General features: G+C 63.0%; 1 protein-coding gene across 1 annotated transcript; it reads left to right on the top strand.

Moving 5' to 3' along the window:
• Positions 1 to 213: 213 nt before the first annotated feature.
• On the top strand, positions 214 to 17,626 carry Dbh (dopamine beta-hydroxylase). Its single transcript, XM_076844969.2, has 12 exons — positions 214 to 561; positions 2,851 to 2,997; positions 5,046 to 5,303; positions 6,115 to 6,291; positions 6,777 to 6,879; positions 10,380 to 10,546; positions 12,645 to 12,788; positions 13,088 to 13,126; positions 13,646 to 13,705; positions 16,001 to 16,128; positions 16,528 to 16,687; positions 17,495 to 17,626. Exons 1-12 carry the CDS (start codon positions 214 to 216, stop codon positions 17,624 to 17,626), a joined length of 1,863 nt encoding a protein of 620 aa, XP_076701084.2.
• The last annotated feature ends 1,971 nt before the right edge of the window (positions 17,627 to 19,597 follow it).

Raw genomic sequence — 19,597 nt, 5'->3', positions numbered from 1 at the left:
TCAGCTTCGATTCCCACTGATGATGTCCATGTGTCATTAGCGCCAATTAGGGGATTGTGAAGGCAAAGCGTTTGGCCTGGGGCACAGGTTGGTGGGAGGGCCACCAGGACAATTGAATTCCCACCAGACAAATGTGATTACGGGTGCAGCCTGGGCCCACCCCCACAGGGCCAGGGCATAAATGGCCAGGTGGGCTGCAAGCTCTCCCCAGCCATGCAGGCCACCAGCCGTCTGTGTCGCTGGGCCAGCATTCCCGGTCCCAACATGCGCGAGGCTGCCTCCATGTACGGCACAGCGGTGGCCATCTTTCTGGTCATCCTGGTGGCCGCTCTGCAGGGCTCAGTGCCCCCAGAGAGCCCCTTTCCCTACCACATCCCCCTGGACCCTGAGGGGACCCTGGAGCTCTCATGGAACGTCAGCTACGTCCAGGAGGATGTCCACTTCCAGCTCCTGGTGAGGGGGCTCAAGGCTGGGGTCCTGTTTGGGATGTCGGACCGTGGAGAGCTGGAGAACGCTGACCTCGTCGTGCTCTGGACAGATGGGGGCCGCTCCTACTTTGCGGTAGGTCTCCCCCCTCCTGGCGTTCAGACCCCTCCCCTCCCCAGTGCCCCCGACATTCCTCCTGGCTCCCCCTCCTTGGTCCAGCAGAGGAAGGCTCCCCACTGCCTCTCTGCGCTTGGGCTCACTCTAATCTGGGCGGGTCTGTGTCCCCAGCTTAGGCGTCGTGGGGACACTGACTTCAGGATAAAATGGGAAAGAGATGCTCTCTATGGCCCTTGGCTGCTCACTCCAAATAACGGGGTGTAGCAATCCCAAGGAGGTAACTGCAGCTGGAGGAGTCACGTGCCACCACCACCCGACCCGTGAGCACAGCCCCACGCCCCACACCACACCTGAGCACACCCCACCCAGGGCCGGGCCCACGTGGTGGCCTGTGGTAGCACAGCCGGTGGCATGAGCACAGTGCAGGACCTGAGCCACACATGGGGTGTCAGAACAGGAGCGGACGCCATCCCCACGCCCCAGCCAGCCCAGCTCAGGCTGTTGGGACGGGTACGTGGCCCCATTCATTCAAAAGTCACCCCTACTCTTGCCTTCAAGTGTGGCAGAAGGGGACAACCCTCCTTCAAACTGAAGTGGCCATTGGGGCCCCAATAGGCTGCAGGGGTCTCCAGAAGAAGGGGGAAGGGGGCTGCCAGAGGACGGGACTGACCACCAGGGCCTCTGCAGATAAGCCCAGCTGGCTCCAGGCCCTCGGCACAGGGGTCAAGAGCATGGGGGGGTGGGGACTGCCTGGATCTGAGCTGCGCAGCCAGCTCCTGCTTGGGACAGGAGCTGGGGGAGGCTCATCCTCCGTGGGTGGGTCACAGGAGCTGCTGACCAACACCCCTGCAGCGGAACTCACCCTGTGCATTCCTGCAGCCCGGCCTGCCGGCCAGCCGCACATACTAGCCACTTTAGAGGTGAGGCCAGCTGGAGCCATTTCCTCAGGGTAGAGCTGGGCTGCAAGGTGGCCTGGGTCACAGCCCACTCTGAGCCACAAGCCCTCTAGGGGAGCAGCTGAGCCCTGCTGCTTACAGTTTGTCCCGGATCTGGGCGCAGGGCTTTTTCTCGGGGAGCCACACCTGCCGCGTTTCCCAGCTATGGGGGACCAGGAGCCTCCCCTTTCTGTGCACCACCAGGTTCATCAGCACAACAAATTCCTATGAAAGCAAATGTGAGACTCGGGCTCCTCCCGCAGCAACCGGTTCACCTGGTATATTCTAGATTTCCAGCCTCTGCCCAGGTCAAGCAGGTCCTCCTGCAGGTGACAGGGCCCCACGCAGGGGCTTCACTCTGCTGCTGTCCTTTAGGAAAAACTGCAAAGTCTGTCCTCCTCCCTCCCTCCCTCCCTCCCTTCCCTCCCTCTCTCCCTCCATTCATTCATGCATCCATCCCTTCCTTCCTTCCTTCCTTCCTTCTGTCCTTCCTTCCTCTCAAGGAAATGAAGAAACACGCTATAGCCCCGGATGCAGGATTAAAAAGAAACACAACCAACTCCTTCTGGCAGGGGGCCCATGGCCTTCTTGAATCCAGAGAGGCCTGCTTGCTGGGGAAGGTTCTCCCCAGGTGCACTGCTGTCCCCTGCTCTGGCCTGGAGCCCATGATGTGTCCCTGAGCCTTGGAGCCCAGGGCCGGGGGAGCAATGGGGGAGGGAGACAGGGCCAGTGATCCAGGTTCCCCTTCTCCCTGGGCCTCAGTTCACCCTCTCCAGGCCAGGCTGGGTGGGCCTGGGTGAAGCGAGGGACGCCTCGGGTGCAGTATTTGAGGTGGCACCTGCTCTCCTGCTTGCCTGAGTCGAGGGGCACCTGGAAGGAGTGCCACCTTAAATGCTGCACCTGGTCCCCCTCTTCCTCCCCATCTGTCTCTCTCCTCCTGGGCCCCATGACCCGCCCCTTCTAGAGCAGGGGAGGTGGCCTGTGCCCTGGGGAAGCCTCAGACACTTTCTTAACAGGCAGATTCCTGGGCCTCACCCCAGGGCCCAGGAACCTGATTCCCAGGGTGGCGTTTGATCGCCCAGATTCAGGGCCACAGAGGAAAGAGGAAGAGGGTGGAGTGGGGCTCAGCCCCAACATCCCCAGGTGGAAGTGGACTTAGAAAGTGGTTGTGGGGACCAGGAGTGGTAGAGCACCTGCCCAGCAGCCATGAGGCCCCGATGTGACCCACAGAATCATTTTAAAAAAAGGAGAAAGAAAGTGGATGAGGCCCCCACAGGGAATGAGTGGGGAGCGGGGCCCAGAGGCTCCCCAGCCCTGCTGCTGGGTCCCTCCGAGGGGCTCTTTCCCGCTCAGTCTGAGCCTGTTTCCACAGGACGCTTGGAGTGACCAGAAGGGGCGGATCCATCTGGACAACCAGCAGGACTACCAGCTGCTGCAGGCACAGGGCACCCCGGACGGCCTGGTCCTGCTCTTCAAGAGACCCTTTGCCACCTGTGACCCCAAGGACTACCTCATTGAGGTAGGGAGGCCCTAGCCCAGGAGGGTGTGGGCTTCAGGACCACACCTGCATCCCAGGATCGGGCTGCCGGGTCTCCTTCTGCGAAGTCTGGGGCCTGGGCTTTCATGCTCTGCAGAAAGCCAGCCAGGTGGCCCCAGTCCCCGGGTAGGTCAAGGCCATGTGGGAGGGTCCTGCTCTGCTGGCAGCTCCAGAACCTTCAAGGAAGTAGCTCTTTGGGGACATGTAGCAACATGCTTTCTGGACGCGGGTCTTCCCACAGAACTCTAGCAGGGACTAGATCTTGCACCGGGGATTTCTCCCTGGCCCACCAATGTCAGGTGGGATCTGGGAAAGGCCCAGGAAACCTGGCTTTCCAACCCACCCTGTTGACAGCATGCTGTCAGACGGGCCACTTTCTCCACCAGACCTCCATTTCCCCATGTGTGAAAGAGATGGGGACAGCGTGATCACATAAGACCTGGCCAAGAGTCCGGGGCCAGGACACAGATCTCAAACACTGTGTGTTCCTTACGTTGCTCCAAGAGCCCCCGACAGATAAAGGCAGTCCCCCTTGCCCTGGAAGACAAGACCCTTTGACTTGCTGGTCCACTCTGACGTCCACCATCCTGTGAATCCTTCAGTATGGCGGGGAAGACGGCTGGCAGTTTGTGGCCAGGTCTTGATGTACAGAGGGGCCGCTAGTGCCATTGAGGGAGACGTTCCTGCAGTTCCCGGGGAAGGGACCAGGACGGCGTGCTGGCCTGTGGGGAGCATCAGGCTTGGTAAAGGCAGAAGCAGGAGCCAGGAGGGGGCCGGGCAAGGGCAGGCTGGACCTGGCAGCAGCACAGGCTGCTTTAGATGGCTGTTACACACTGTGACCAGAAGAGCTGATGAGAGACTAGAGGGGAAGAGGTTATTTGAGGCTCTTGGTTTTAGAGGTCTCAGTCCATAGGAAGCCAGCTCCATTCCTTGGGGCTCAAGGTGAGGCAGGACATCATGGCAGAAGGATGTGGCAGGGGAAAGCAGGTAAGGACATGGCCACCAAGAAGCAGAGAGACAGAGGGAGGGAGAGAGACGCTCTCAAAAAGGACAAAACATAGACCCCAAAGGCACAGCCCCAGTGACCACCTCCTCCAGCCACGCTCTGTGGCCTACAGTCACCCCGGTTATCCCCACCAGGGGACTAATGCGCCGGCTGGGCCGAGGCCCCACAGCCTGACCATCCCACCTCCGAGCTTCCTGAATTGTCTCCCACTTGAGCTTTTTGAGGACACCTTATATCTAAACCATAATAGTCCACCCTTGGCCCCCAGAAGCTCACGCTTGTCTCACAATGTAAAATGCATTTAGTCCACTTTCAAGAGTGCCCCCTAGTCTTCAGAGTTTCAGCATTACCCCAAGTCCACGTCCCCGAGACCCAAGGCAGACTGTCAGCATGAGCCCCTGTAAAGACCAAAGGCAAGTTCCATGGAGCCAGGACTTAAAGGCACCCAGTGAGCATTCCCTTTCCACACGGGAGAAACGGGGCATGGAAAGAGGGGACAGCACAAAAGCAAGACCCAGACCAGCTGGCCAAAAGGTGCCTCAGCTCCACCTCCACACGTGGCCTGGGGCTCTTCTCCCCCAAGGGCGGGCAACCCTGCCCCCACGGCTTTGCTGGCTGCAGCCCACCTCCTCCCTGAGGGCCCCCTCTGCTGATCCCTGGGCTTTTCTGGGCAGACGCCCACGTCACCTGGCAAACCTCTGCCTGTTGTCTTCTTTGCTTCTCTGTTTGTCCCTTTGCATACATTGATTCCTCACAGGGACAAGTGAGCAGTTGTCCTCACCTCTGAAGGTGGATAGCTCGTGGGTAGAAGTCACACTGCGTTTGGTGCATGGTGCTGACAGGAGGTTCTGGGGTGGTCAGCTAGAGCCAGGCAGGGCCCCAAAGGTCCTATCGTCTGCAGAGCCCAGAGTGAAGCAAGCCCCCTGGTGAATGTGGCTGGGCAGGGACATGCCTCCCCTGTGGTGACCAAGGGCCCACTCTGGGGGCTGAGTGGGCGATTGACTGGGCCCTGTCTGGGCTGCAGGATGGCACTGTCCACTTGGTTTATGGGATCCTGGAGGAGCCGTTCCAGTCGCTGGAGGCCATCAACATCTCAAGCCTGTACACGGGGCTGCAGCGGGTGCAGCTCCTGAAGCCTGAGGTCCCCACCCCAGCGGTGCCCGCGGACACACGCACGATGGAGATCCGTGCCCCCGACGTCCTGATCCCCAGCGAGGAGACCACGTACTGGTGCTACATCACCGAGCTGCCACAGGGCTTCCCTCGGCACCACATTGTCATGGTAGGTGGGGTCCTGCCCGCTCTGCCCCGTGGCCAGGCCCCAACAGTCCCTAGCCTGGAGGGCCGCGTCCTGCTGAGCCAGACCTCCCAGTGCCTGGGCCTGGGGCATGGGCTTCACCTCCTGTGGCAGTAGTCATCTTCTCTGGTCCCCTGTCACCGTCACCCCACCCCTCCCTGGGCCTCTGAGTGCCCAGGCTCCCTCAGGAACAAATAAACCAGGGTCTCGGTTCCTGCATCTGCTCTGGGTCGGGAATGGCCGTCCGGCTCTGTCTGTGCCAGGCCACCTCCTCACACATGGCAGGGCAGCTTTGCTCAGAGCCCAGTTGTTCTACAAAGGACTCAGCACGGTGATGACCATGGCAATCCACAGTGGACCGTTGGCCTGGTTGGGGGTGGCCGGGACTTCCTCGCAGCGGTGACAAACATCGTGTATGGCCCCTGGGGAAGAAATGCAGCCCGGAGAGGGGCATCCAGAGTCGCATGCATGAGTGGCCGGGCTGTGTAGCTGGGCCTGGGGGTAGGCCCTACTCTGGGGACCCTGACTCCCCAAGGAGCAGCATGGCCAGCGTCCTTGCCCAGACGTTGTCCCATACACGAGGACAAAGCTTTCCTGTCCCCCGTCAGGAAGCGGTCCCTGTGGTCCAGCTCTCTTCCCTCCAGCTCCCTCCTCAGGCTCTGGACGAGGCTCTGGGAGCTGTCCCCTCCCTCCCCTTCCACAGATGGGCAGGTGGAAGCCCGCAGAGGCCAGTGGGCGGGAGAGCGGGTGGGAGGTGTTGGGCTCCGGGGGCTCAGGGTGGCCTGTCGGTCTGCAGTACGAGCCCATCGTCACCGAGGGCAACGAGGCCCTGGTGCACCACATGGAGGTCTTCCAGTGCATGGCCACCTTCGAGAGCTTCCCCCACTTCAACGGGCCCTGCGACTCCAAGATGAAGCCCCAGCGCCTCAGCTACTGCCGCCACGTGCTGGCCGCCTGGGCCCTGGGCGCCAAGGTGAGGGGCCCACGCCCAGCAGCCCGTCTCCCCCGGGCTGGGTCCTGCTCCCCGCACCTGGGCTTCCCAGTGCTGCTGTCCCAAAGACCCCAAGAAGGGGGCTGTCGGGTGCTCCTAAGGCCACGGGGGCTGAGCCCCAAGCAGCCCCTGTGCCCATAGGAGGCCTGAGCCCTCGTCCCTCAGGGGCTGGGGCTTCCTCCGGCCCCCGGCACTTTTCCCTGCTCCGTGAACCTGGGAGCTGAGTTGTTTCCCCCTGGAGTTCGGGGTGTGGGCACAGCGTGGCCCCAGGGTGGCTGGAGGCAAGTGGGGTCTGCCTTTGTCAGTCCAGAGCCTGGCAGGTCCCCATGGGATGTCGATGGCAGCAGGTGAGGGTCACCCTCATCTAGGGTCCAGCCACACCGTGCCCCAGCTCAGACCCTAGCACCTCGGCAGGGCTGCCCCGCTGTGGGTCCTCCTCCTCCGTCTGACTGTCCCCCTACCCGCAGGCGTTCTACTACCCCGAGGAAGCTGGCCTTGCGTTTGGGGGCCCCGGGTCCTCCAGGTACCTCCGCCTCGAGGTCCACTACCACAACCCGCTGAAGATCCCAGGTAGGAGCGGAGGGCGTCTGCAGGCCTGCTCTGCCCTCCCAGGAGCACTGGGGCTGGCCGTGCGTCCAGCCCAGACAAAGTGTTTGCGGCATGAGCAGCATGCTCCTAGAGGCACCCGCCCCAAAGCCCCCCGGCTGCATGGCCTGTTGCCCCTTGTGTCAGCCCTGCCCTGGGCCCTGTGCCCTCCAGATGGCGCATCCCAGGTGCCAAGGCCGGGAGGAGTCTTCATCTCCACTGTGTAGATGAGGAAACCAAGGATTCTAGATGCAGGGACTAGCGGGCAGCGAGCAGGACCAGAGGACAAGAGGTCTAGTCCATGCCCCAGCTCTGGCCACACAGCCTCGAGGCCAGCCTGGTTCTCAGGCTGCCTCTGGATGGCGGGTCACTGGGATGCCAGGGTGGGGGCAGCCAGGCTGACACAGACCCTCTCCTTGCTCCACAGCAGAGTCAGAGGCTAGTTTGGGGGTCAGCACTAGTCCAGGATTCAGGGACAGCAGGACGGGGCCTGGGTGGAGGTTCCCTGGAAGTCCACCTTCTTGAGGTTAGAGGCAGCTCAGACCATCAGCTGCCCCATCCCTGACCACCACTGTTACTGAGGTCCTGCTGGTACCCACAGGCTATGGCCTTGGCCTCTCTAGAATAGGCTGGGCCAAGACAGGGCACCTGGCCATGGCAGGGTGACAGGACATTCCAGGGTCAGCAGTGGTCCCTGCCAGAACCCTGTAACTGCCCCTGACGGCTGGGAGACACTGCCTCCAGGGCTGTCCCCAGGGCAGGGTCCTGGTCCCTGGGGGCCTTTCTGATTGTCATACCTGTCGAGGGTATGAGCAGGCAGGGAGCTCCTGTCCACGTGCGCACACACCAAGGAGGGCCGACGGGGCTGGCTGGAAGGCTCCCCACTGCCTTTGGCAGGCAGGGGCTCCCAGCCTGGGGTTCTGCTCCTGGCCCAGAGGGCGGCATAGGTTTGGTAGCAGGACACAGTGGGGGCAGCTCAGTTGGTGCTGTTGAGCTTCTCAGCACCTCGACACTCAGAGGCCAAGTCCTCCTGGTCCCCCGGGTAGGTAGGCAGGGTGGGATCGCATCCTCCAACTTGTAGGGTGGACCTGAGAAGGGAGGAGGACCTGCCCTGGTCATCCCGCCAGGAAGTGACCGCGCGGGATTGAGGTCCTTTCCCAGCTCACGTCCCGGCCGAGGCTTCAGACAGCAGCCCACGTTGTCCAGACTGGCCCGGAGCCGTCTGGGCGGGACCACGCACCTCTGCCTCCTTCCTGCTTCACCCGCGGGGTGCGTGCCCAGGAGAAGCAGACGATGCGTTCAGTCCCGTCGGTGTTTGCGGAGGGCCCCATGTGCACGAGGGGCTGTTTCAGACTCGGAGAGGAACCTCAGGAAAGGAGGACACTCTCAAGGAGCTTCCAGAAGGAGATGAGACAGGCACACGGGCCCACGCAGCGGGGAGGCACAAGCCAAGTGTGAGGAAGCCCAAGAGGATGAGGTCCACGTGCGGGGGTGGCTTTATGGTGTCTAACACGGGCCTTGCTTTATGCGGAGAATCTCCTTACGGGAAGCAGCCAAGGGCTGCATTCCAGAGAGGGAAGGGTCTGTCATTGACAGGGAGACTGCTAAACAGAGCATGTCGGGAACACAGCTGGTCCAGCCTGGCTCAGAGCCGAGCTGGGGCAGAGGGTGGGATCTGCCTGATCGCCCTGTGCCTGAAGGTGGAGCAGCCAGAGTTGACCTCTAGGATGGAAATACCCTGGACACCATATCAGAAGCTGAACAGATTTCCTTCTCCCTGTCGTACCAGCATCATCCACCATATGTAGCTCCTTTCCCTCTCTCCACTCTCTGTCTCTCTGAATGACACTTATTGTCATTTGTGCCAGTGAGGAACAGAAATACCCTGATGGATGAGGGCTGTGAGGCTGGGGGACGTCCGTGCACCCAGTGCTCCCAGCTGCCGGTGACGGGGGCTGCGCTCAGCCGATGCCGCCCGAGGCTCTCTTCCCAGCTGCACAGGCAGGGCTCTTGGCCCCCACTGCGCTATCTGCGGCGGGCACAGAGCAGACACGTGGCTCAGGCCTTAGCATGATACGGGATTTATTGCTCATTTAAAACCTGAAAGCAAATGGATTTTCAAAAACTCCTTAAGCATCAGGGAAGTCTGTCTCCTCCTGATTATCTGGTGGTATTTATGGATCCTTTGCCAACATCAGGATGTTCCTGTCACCCTGTAAATCTGGAGATGGGCTGCTTTTTCTATAAATATCAAAATCCCCAAATTATCTCATTATTTAATCCCCATCTGAATTTTAGCCCACCCCTCCCCCTTTGTGTCATCATCCTCTGATGGACTCGGGCACAGACGCAGCAGCGGTTTGAGCCTGGCTGGGGGCGGGCAGGAGGAGGAAGAGCCCGAGGGTGGCCCTGGCTTCCTCAGGGAGCTGGGAGCAAGGCCTGGTCCCCGACACCTGCCTGCCGCCAGCCCCGGCTCTGGTCCCAGCCCCGCCAGGGCCTCCCTTCAGGATCCATCCTGTCTCCTCACGTGCATGTGGGGACAGTGACTCTGACCAGTGACAGGACAGTGAGGACAGTGCCTGGCCTGGGGAGACCGTGGCCCTGCACCCCTCTGTCCTGCTTTCTCCCACCCAGAAGGGCATCCGCACAGGGACCAGCAGAAGGCTGAGAGGAGAGGCCACTGCCTGCCCAGGGATGCCCACCAGGCTGAGGCTGTCCACTGGCCTCTCCCGTGACTGGAACTTCCTATGTGGCTCATCACTGGATGCTCATTGAGAGTCATGTCCTGTGACACAGAGCACCCCGTCCACATCCCTTTCCCACACACCAAGGGGCACCAAGCCCTAGGGCCTCTCCTGCCCATCTCTGTTCCTACCAGTGTCCAGGGGCGTGGTCTGGCCACCCACCCGTGCAGCCCCAGTTCAAGGCCCTTCACTGACCGACTTGCCCAGTGTGGCACCCTGGGAGGGGGTAAGGGCTGCTGCAGGATGTGTGGCTATGTGGCTGCTCCTGTGGATCTAGCATCCCAGACCCCTGCCCACCAGCCCCTTCCCAGGGAGTCCAGGGACTTGCCAAACCTCAGAGGACCCCCAGGTGCAGGCAAAGCAATCAGGAGACACAAGGTCTCCTTGGGAAGAGGTTCTGTGAGCCCTGTGGACCGAGTGAGGCTGGAGGCACACGCAGACTCACGGCAGCCCCTCCCCAGCCCAGGCTCTGCTCAGAACCCCTCGGCCAGCCGTCACCCCGGAAACAGTGACGTGGTCCACCAGCTTTGGTAGAAAGGACAGCTGTTTGCACATGGGTGTCCCATGTGTGCACTGGGACCCTGGGTCCACAGGAGTGGGAACAAAGGCTGGGCTCTTGGCAGGTCAGGCGGAGTCAGCAGGCGTGAGGTGTGGCTCTCCTAAGGGCAGCTGGGGTCCTAAGGGCGATTTGTGCCCAGGGCTGCTGAGGGGCCTCTGCCAACCGTGTCCCCCTTCTCCTAGGCCGGCGCGACTCCTCGGGCATCCGGCTCTACTACACAGCCACGCTGCGGCGCTTTGACGCAGGGATCATGGAGCTGGGCCTAGTGTACACACCCGTGATGGCCATCCCCCCACAGGAGACCGCCTTCGTCCTGACCGGCTACTGCACGGACAAGTGCACCCAGCTGGTGAGTGGGGCCAGCAGGGTGGACAGGGTGGGTGGCCGGGTACCGAGGTTCCCAGATCCCAAGGGTGTTGGTGCATCTGCATCTGCCTCCCCAGCTCTGATGGGGCTCTGCCCAAGCACCCAGGTGCCTGCGTGCCCAGGTGCCCACGTGTCCAGGTGCCCATATGCCTAGCTTCTATGACCTGCACTTTAAAGTGCGCTTTCCTTCCATGGGGAGGCCCCCACACACTCACCACCAGGAACGCAGGTGACGTCCCCAAGGACAAGCTCTCTGCACCCCTCCCGAGATGCCCTCACCACTCCTCGTGCCCTCCGGGCTTTCTCTTACACGTTGGCTCACACCTCAGAGGTCACGGGAATGTACAGTCTTGTTTTACATTTAAAAACCATTGATTCCAGTGGCTCAGGAGGCTGAGGCAGGAGGATCACAAGTTCAAAGCCAGCCTCAGCAATTTAGCAAGTCTCTAAGCAACTTGGCAAGAGCCTGCCTCAAAATACAGAATAAAAAGGGCTGGGTTGTGGCTCGGTGGTTCAGCACCCCTGGGTGGTTCAATCCCCAGCACCAAAAAAAAAAAAAAAAGACAGGAAAAAACATAACACCCGTTGAGAAGTTGACAGTAGTTTATAGGTTGCTGGGTGAATTGAGTCCTGGGACTCGCCCTCAGCCTCTGGGTGACACCCCGGCTCCCCAGTGGGAGGCTTCTCTAGGAACCTGACCAGAGTGGGGCTGGGAGGCGGCAGGGCACCCAGCATGCCCCGGGCTCTGCGGGCACAGGGCACAGGCTGCAGTGAGCGCAGCAGCCCCGAGGCCTGGCCCAGGCTCCCTCGCCTGCCTTCCTGGGCCGGGCTGGGCTGGGCCCGTGTCCCACCCACAGAGAAGCTGCAGGGACATTTCCTGTGTGTGGGGAAACGTCGGTCGGAGGTCGAGACACGACCTGCCCTCAGAACACATCTCCAAAGGGCCGCTGAGAGCCCCTCCCCAGGCTTTGGCCCACGTGGAAGGAGATGCCCGACCGACACGTTGTCCATCTCTTGAATGTCTTCCGGCCACCTGGGAGGCGGACACGGCCGTGCCGCTCAGGGTCCCTCCGGGCCTCCCAGGGCTGGGCCTCCTTGGGCCTGTGCCCACTGTTCTTCTTTCCTGGAGTCTGGGCTCCCAGGCTTGGCCCGGCTTCTCCCATGGGCCTGGCCTCTTGCCACCGCTGTTTCTGGGGGCTTTTGGATAACGTTTACAGTCTGTTGTAAACATTGGACTCTGCTTCCCAGTGACTGGCAGGTAAGTGTCCTGGTGCCCATTTCACAATGGGGGAGACCGAGCCCCCAGCAGCCCCAGGGTGAGGTGGGAGGCAGGTCTGGGTGACTCCAGGGCTGTGCCTCTGGGCAGCGGCAGCTTCGAAGTGGGGGTCACAATGATTTCCTGCCCTACCGCGCATACTGTCTTTCACCCCCAAGGTCCCCGTTGGGGACATTCCTTTCCCTGTCTGTAGAAGGCTCTTTGGCCTCGGGCTGGCCTCACCTCCTCAGGATTCACTAGGCAAAAGTGACCGCAGCCCTGCCTACTGTGGGGGGCTGAGGTCCCTTGGACCCCTCTGACCTGGAGACCACCCATCCAGCCTCAGGAATGCAGACCGGCCTTCTACCAGAGTGTCCAGGTGGAAGTGATCCAGCTCTTTTTGAAAAATCACGTCTATGTGGGTGGCTTCCTGAAGGTGACGCTCTCGGAGTGTCTTGTCCCTCCGGGGCCACACGCCCGGCTGTCAGAGCCTGTGGTCTAGACACCTGTAGTCAGGTAGAAAAGCCGAGAGGTGCCCTGTTGGGACCCATCCCCAGGAAGCACGCTCCTTCCTGCACCTGCACAGACCGGCACCTCTAGCCAGTGGACAGTGTCAGGAGGCCAAAGGGTCCCTGATGGGCCCTGAGGGTCCCCAGTGCCACAGCACTGCAAGCACACAAGTTCTCACTGATGGAAGGGCAGGGTCAGTGGCCAGTGGCAGCAAGACAGGAGACCAACCCGACCAGAGGAAGAGCCAGATGGAAGCCGAGAGCGCGTCTTGCCCCGTCGGGCCTCGGCCACGCCTGACCGCTCCTCCCGCCCGCAGGCCCTACCTTCCTCGGGGGTCCACATCTTCGCCTCTCAACTCCACACACATCTGACCGGGAGGAAGGTGGTCACCGTGTTGGCCCGGGACGGCCGGGAGACAGAGATTGTGAACAGGGACAATCACTACAGCCCTCACTTCCAGGTAGGGAGGAGCGGTCACGCCTCCTCCCGTGACCGCTGAGGGGCGCCATGCCGGGGCATCTTCCCCAGCCCCTTGGTGTTGGTCTGGGGAGGGCCTCGGCGGTGGGCCTGCCACATGCCACCAGGACCAGGGAGGGACACATCCTGGACAGCTGCCTTCTGGCCCCAGCCTCACCCGCTGACCAGAGCCCACACTTAGCCAGGCCTGGCAGCCCCGGGGAGGCCAGAGCAGAGCCGACTCCTGGGGGAGGTGACTGGAGGAGGGCCACAGCCTCTGACGCCCCCTTTTCCCCATGCCAGGAGATCCGCATGTTGAAGAAGGTCGTATCTGTCCACCAGGTGAGTGCCCGGGCAGGCTGGCCGGGGGGGGGTGTTTTCCCTGGAGGAGGGAGACAGACGGTGATGGGAAGGGAAGTCCACAGTTGCAGGGCAGAGCGCCATGGGAGCATGGGACCTGGGCCACCTCAGGTGGGACACACGGTGCTGCACAGAGGCATCAGAAAGGAACACTGAGGGCACAGAGGGGTGGGTGTCCTCCAGCCTGGTCAGCAGAACCCCAAGTCCACAGCTTTCAGGCGGAGGTGAGAGTATTGAGGTAGGACGGCTGGTAGCACCCAAGGCAAACCCTGGCCAGGTGGGGACTCGGGCTGGGAGGTGACCAGCCGACCTGCACGCCCCTGGGCCAGGCCCTAACCACAGCCCCGAGGGCTGGCATCCACGGGGACACTCAGATTGCGCTCCTGTGTGCAGGGCTTCCTCGTGGTGGGCAAGTGGCACCCTGACTCACACGGGGTGGGCCACACGTGGGCCCAGTACCTGCCCGGGTGGCGGTGCTGACCCATCACTGGCTTGTTCCAGGGAGACGTGCTCATCACCTCTTGCACATACAACACAGAGGACAGGAAGCTGGCCACCGTGGTAAGTGTCCCACCCCCAGCTGCCTTCCTGGAGCACAGGGGGGCGCCTGCTTCCTGACACTGCCCCTGGCCGAGTCCCACGTCCTCCAGAGGGAGCCGGTCCCTCCCTCTCTCCTTCCATCAACCGCCATTCTCAGCCTGGTCCCAGGCCGTGGCATCGGCAGCCCCAGGCGGTGTGTTAGCTGGGCAAACCTCGGCCGCGCCAGCTCCTTTGAGTGGGGAATGTGGTGGTGGCGCCAGCTCTGCCCGGCACAAGCTCCGCTGGCTGCTCTGCTGCCGACTCAGAGCTCCCACAGAGGCCGTGTGTTGGCACCTGTGTGCCCGGCACTGGGCTGGGTGTGGGAGGAGCCCAGAGCCCCTGTGGGGCCGAGTCCACTGGGGCACCAAACCACTGGCCCTAAGTGACAAGCAGCATCATGGTAGAAACGGAAAAGCAGAGAGTGGCCCGGGAGCTAGGGCCATGGGAGCCTGGCGACCAAAGCGGCACCAAACGGAGACCAGAGAAGGTGGAGGTGGCAAGGTGGAGAGGGTGGTGGCAGCCTCCGGGGGCAGGCCATGTGCAGGAAGGCCCAGGGGACGGAGACGGGTGGACGGCGTTGGCTGGGGAGGGTAGAAGCACAAATGGGCGTCAGTGGGCACGGGTGACTGGAGACTGCAGGGATGTGAAGGACTCATTCTGGCGGGGCTGTGGGCAGCCCGAGGAGGGGGAGCGGATGATGGGCAGGACCGCCTCAAGGCCAGGTGGGACGGTGGCGAGAACGTGGCCTCCGCCGGGCAGGCGGGGCAGTGGGTCCAGCCGGCTGGCTTGACATGGCAGCAGGCAGGACTCATCCGTGAGTCCCGAGGTTCAGGGGACCAGACCTGGGTGGCATCCCACCCTGACCTGAGCCCTTGACTCTGCCCCCGACCCTGAGGCAGCAGCGCACGGTCAGTCCATCTCTGTGACTAGGTCAACTAGGTCACGGCTGTCTTTGATGGCATCACGGAGCTGTAGTCCACCGCCACACCACTCGCTCAAGTAGGTCCCTGATCCAGTGACCTTGGTACAGCCCCCGACACCCCAGCCATGCCCACAGCCAATGTTAGAGGCCCCCGCCACCCCAGAAGAAACTCACCCTGAGCTGTCACCCTGCAGGCCCTGCCCAGCCCGGCTACTCTGCTTGCCTTCTGCCTCTGGAGTGGCCAATCTGGGCAGTTCTCGTAACTGACCTAGGACCGCGTGGCATCTGGGCCTGGCCTCCTGCTCTGGGCAGTTTCCAGTTCTGTCCATGTTGCAGGGCATTGGGATCCAACAGAGCTCAGCTTGCCCACGCTCTGCTCCCACAAGGTGGCATGTCACCATGATGTGTCCGTCAGTGGATGGCCTTGTCCTCTCTACCCCTACTTAGCAGGAGTCTCTGCTCCATCCTGGGAGCCACAGAGGCCCAGAGCAGGAAGACGCTGGCCCAGGGTCACGGGCTGAGGTCTGCTGGGTCTAACCCGGGCCCTGAGGCTGTGCTGCTCCTGCCACACCCTCCCTGCTCCCTTTTGGATCTGGGGACAACTTCTCTGGGTTTCGGGCCACAGCTCGGAGGCCAGGGAGCTTTGCAGGCACCCACCGAGGCTTGGAGGTAGCCGCCTGCTCTGGGGCAGGGCTCCAACACATCCCACCTGCTGGGCTTCACGAGGCCCGGCCCTAACGGGGCAGGCTGTCCTGTGCCAGGCAGCCTCACACCATGTGCCTCTAGGCAGGAGCTCCTTGGGCATTAGACAGTGAGCGTCCAGAGGCAGAGCCATGCAAGTGAGGGCTGGGCAGCTGGAGGCCAGGAGAGGCTTCTGGCCACTGTCAGAGCCAAGCTGTGGGAGTGACCGAAGGCCAGTGGCTGTTGGCGGTGTGAAGGGTGCTCCTTACTTGCTGCCCTTGCTAGAGGCCCCAGGGACAGCTCCTGGCCACCATCCTGCTGCCAAGGACTTTGAAGCCAGCCCAGGGCTGCCCCTCGTCCTCCCCGAGATCCACTGCCTACAGCCATGGACGGGCATAACAGCAGCCCTGTCCCCGGCCCCGTTCCCCTCATCAGGGCACCGACACCACTACATGTGGATTTACTGATGCTTGTTGGGCTTGTTGGTCACCTGCTCCTGCCAAGGAAGGGAGCCTGTGGGGCAGGACTTTGTCCCCTGCTCCATGGGGTGGGGGGTGCACTGCCCGACACTGTGCTGCCAGCAGGCGCAGATGCGGGCACAAGTGTGCATGGAAAACTGCTGGTGACCACGGGCAGGGTGACGGCCAGGCTGACGGGTCTCCTTGGCCTTGCAGGGCGGCTTTGGGATCCTGGAGGAGATGTGTGTCAACTATGTGCACTACTACCCCCAGACCCAGCTGGAGCTGTGCAAGAGCGCCGTGGACCCTGGCTTCCTGCAGAAGTACTTCCACCTGGTGAACAGGCGAGTGCTGGCATGCCCCGGGGCTGCTTCGGGGACCCTGGGGACCATCCTGGGGACCCCGGGCACCATTATAGGAACCCTGGGGACTGTCCTGGGGACCCCGGCTTCCTGCAGAAGTACTTCCACCTAGTGAACACCCGAGTGTCCTGACTCTGCCCCTGGGGACCAAGAACCCAGGCTGGTTCTTGGAGCAGGCTGGCACTCAGGAGGTGCCAGTGACAGTGACAGAATCACTAGTCAGTCCCCTGGCTGCGACCAGCTGGTGCAGGCCAGGGGCAAGCCCACTGCCAGCGTGGAGGGGCCAGGACACTGGGCTGGGGAGCAGGTGGCATGGGGCCACCAGCGAGCCTCACCTGCGTCCTGCGGGCTCCCTGTCATCTGCTGCACTGTCCCCACCAGGTTCAACAGCGAGGACGTCTGCACCTGCCCCCAGGCCACCGTCCCGCAGCAGTTTGCCTCAGTGCCCTGGAACTCCTTCAACCGCGACGTGCTGAGGGCGCTCTACGCCTTCGCGCCCATCTCCATGCACTGCAACAAGTCCTCAGCCGTCCGCTTCCAGGTAGCCCCGGCCACTCCACCTCCAAGGCCCGCCAGCACCCGCCACTGCCCACACCGTGCGCCCAGGTCTCCCCAGGCCCGAGGAGGGCCCCAGCGGGCGAGGGGCCCACACCCAAACAGCTGACTTGAAGCACTCGCGGGAGGGACGGAGAAAACCACCAGGGGGACAGGCCAGACGGACGGACAGCAGGGAGCAGGGGCCCCTGGGAGACAGCTGATGTGGGGTGTGAGCGGGCGCCAGCAGCTTCCCACGAACCTAAAAATACAGCACTGGGGGCGGGGGCAGCGGGGACCCCAGTCTGCAGCCCAAGCAGGTTCCTCAGCCGAGGCCCACTGGGATCCAACGGCACCTGATTCATGCCCAGCCGAGCAGCCTGTGCCCAAGCTGCTGGCCGGGAGGCCAGGGCCATGCTGAGCTGGGCGCCGGGACATCTGGGAAGCCGGCCTCTCCTGGGGTGCTGGGGAGCTGGACTAACTTCTAGATCACACAAGCCAGCACCTCGGGCAGGGCTGGCCGGTAGGGCGGGAGAAAACGCTCTGACGCGGCCTCTCCTCCTTCGGAACAAGGCCTGGACCTCAGAGCCCGCATGGGGCTGGAGCGCTGCCTTAGGGTGGGGATTACGTGGGGGTCTGGGGGCTGCTAGGCTCCCAATGGGGCGTGGGGGGCGCATTCAACCCAGGTGGGCACCCCAAGGGCAGCTTAGAGGAAGGGGAGTCCAGTCTGGGTCGAGGTGGTGTGCGGGTAAGGACAGGAGGCTGCTGGGCCCCTGCCCGCCTCACCTCAGCCTGCTCTGTGCCTTCCTTGCAGGGGGAGTGGGACCTGCAGCCGCTGCCTGAGATTGTCTCCTCCCTGGAAGAGCCCACCCCCCACTGCCCCCCCCGTGGAGCCCAGAGCCCCGCTGGCCCCACAGTGGTCAACATTGGCCGTGGCAGAGCTTGAGAGGGGCTTCCAACCCTCCTCCCTGTGTCCCAGTGGCCCACCAGCCCTGTCCATCCCCATGCTTGAAGCCCCCAGGGGACGGACCCCCAGTGCAGTGCTGAGTGCCAGGTGAAGGGGTTGGACCAAGCCCCTGCCTGAGACCTGGGCCACACCAGCCTCCTCCCCCAGACCCCTGCATGGCCCGGAGGCTCCCTGTGACCTGCCCTGGACTGGTAGACACAGCTGTGTCCAGCCCAGCGGGGGCCTTGCCTGGGGTCCACAAGTCCTACTGCCTCCTGGGACAGCCAGGCTCCCCTGCGACCCGTGGCCCTGCCCTGCTGGTCCCGTCCCTGTGTACAGTGACAGCTCTACTAAACATGGCCCTGCAGAGCGGCTCCTGTGTCCCGGTGGGCGGCTCCCCTGCCAGGGGGCAGGACGGGCGATCAGCTAGTTAGAGGCTTGCGCGGGGAAATTGCTCCGCTGTGGGGTAAACAGATATTTTCGCCCACCTAAAGGGAAGGCCCAAGAACTGCCTCCTCCCGCTGAAGGGAGACGGCACAGGCAGGCGGGCACCCTGGCGCTGGCTCCCTGGGGAAACGGAGCCCTGAGCGCGGCAGAACCAGAGCTGCCAAAGAACTGCCTCCCCCTCAGGGAGACCTGGGCCGGCCTGGCACCTGTCTGACCCTCCGTCTCCTCGTCTGTCAAATGGAGATGAGGGAGGGGTGTTAACAGTTACCACCGGCTGGGTGGGGACGCTGTGCCAGGGCTGCCACGCTGTTGGAGCCAAGCCTTTTCCCTGGGGCGAGGGGGAGCTGGGCCCTGTGGGAGTCAGTGTCCACTGCTCTGGGCAGCTCCCCGTCTGAGGTCAAGCTCAACTCCTTGAAGGTCCCTGGAGAGAGGGACAGATGCTGCTCTGTCCAGTCAGTCAGTCCAGCAAGACGCTGCGTCGGGGGCAGGGTGGGAGGCAGGGCAGGCGATGGACAGCGGGGCCCTCCACAGACAGCAGCCGGCAGCGGCCAGCCTTCTGCAGGGCACTCCGTTACAGGGAGTCACGCACCCAGACCCTCTGTACCACGGGGATAAACCATGGCTCCCGGCGACCGTAAGTCCTGGGGAGAAACTGCTGCCAAATGCCAGGCCCCAAGAGCGCCTGGAGAGCCTGCTCGGCCACTGTCGTCTCACAGCCGGGTGACAGGTGGGGCACCTCCCCACGGGGGCTGGCCCTCCCTCTGGTCCTGCCTGGCGGCTGCCCCCCAAACACCAGACAGCCCGGAGCTGGTGAAGGGACGGACACTCGGGGCCACAGGGCCACCTGGCCCTCCAAGTCCCAAGAGCACTGTGGCCCCCACACTATCTCCCTCACGGGGCAGCAGAGAAGGGCCAGAGCCAGCTTGACCCCACGTCCCCAGAGGACTGCAGCCAGATCCACCCTGTCCTAGAGCTTCCGACCCCTCAGACACCACCAGACACAGTCCCCGCCTCCCGACCTCCTGCCGGAGCAGCCTGGGGCAGCACAGGGCCAGGGCCAGGCGGCCCAGGCCTGGCCAGGAGCTGCTGCGGCTGCACACTGCTGCCCCCCAGGCGGCTCAGAGACCAGGTGCAGAGACCTGGATCCAGGCGCCAAAGTCCCGCAGGGGAGCGTGGGCCCGGGAGGGAGCCGGCTCCATGCCAGTGGGGACAGGGCCCCTGCGTCTCGGCCCCACGTCCACTTCCTCATTCCTGAACCAGGAGCCCCAGGGGCCGCGTGGGGGTTGAACACAGGACCTGAAAGCTCTGTCACCATGGGTGGGGCTGCTGTGGCCGGGTCCCTCCCACAGGCTCCAAGCCAGAGCTCTCGAGGCTCACCCCCTCCTGAATCATCAGGTGACGGAAAGGCCCAGCTCTGCGTCCAGCAGCCCAGCTGTGTGGCCCTGGGTCACTTGCTTTCCCTCTCTGGGTTGGGTGTCCCCTTGGGGGAGAGGGTGCCTCCTGGGAACCAGCCTGCTAGGGGAC

This window comes from Callospermophilus lateralis, chromosome 2 (assembly GCF_048772815.1).
Source record: "Callospermophilus lateralis isolate mCalLat2 chromosome 2, mCalLat2.hap1, whole genome shotgun sequence".
NCBI classification, from domain to species: Eukaryota; Metazoa; Chordata; class Mammalia; order Rodentia; family Sciuridae; genus Callospermophilus; species Callospermophilus lateralis.
The sequence above is the reverse complement of the archived record's forward strand: the minus strand, read 5'-3'. Positions and strand labels throughout refer to the sequence as shown.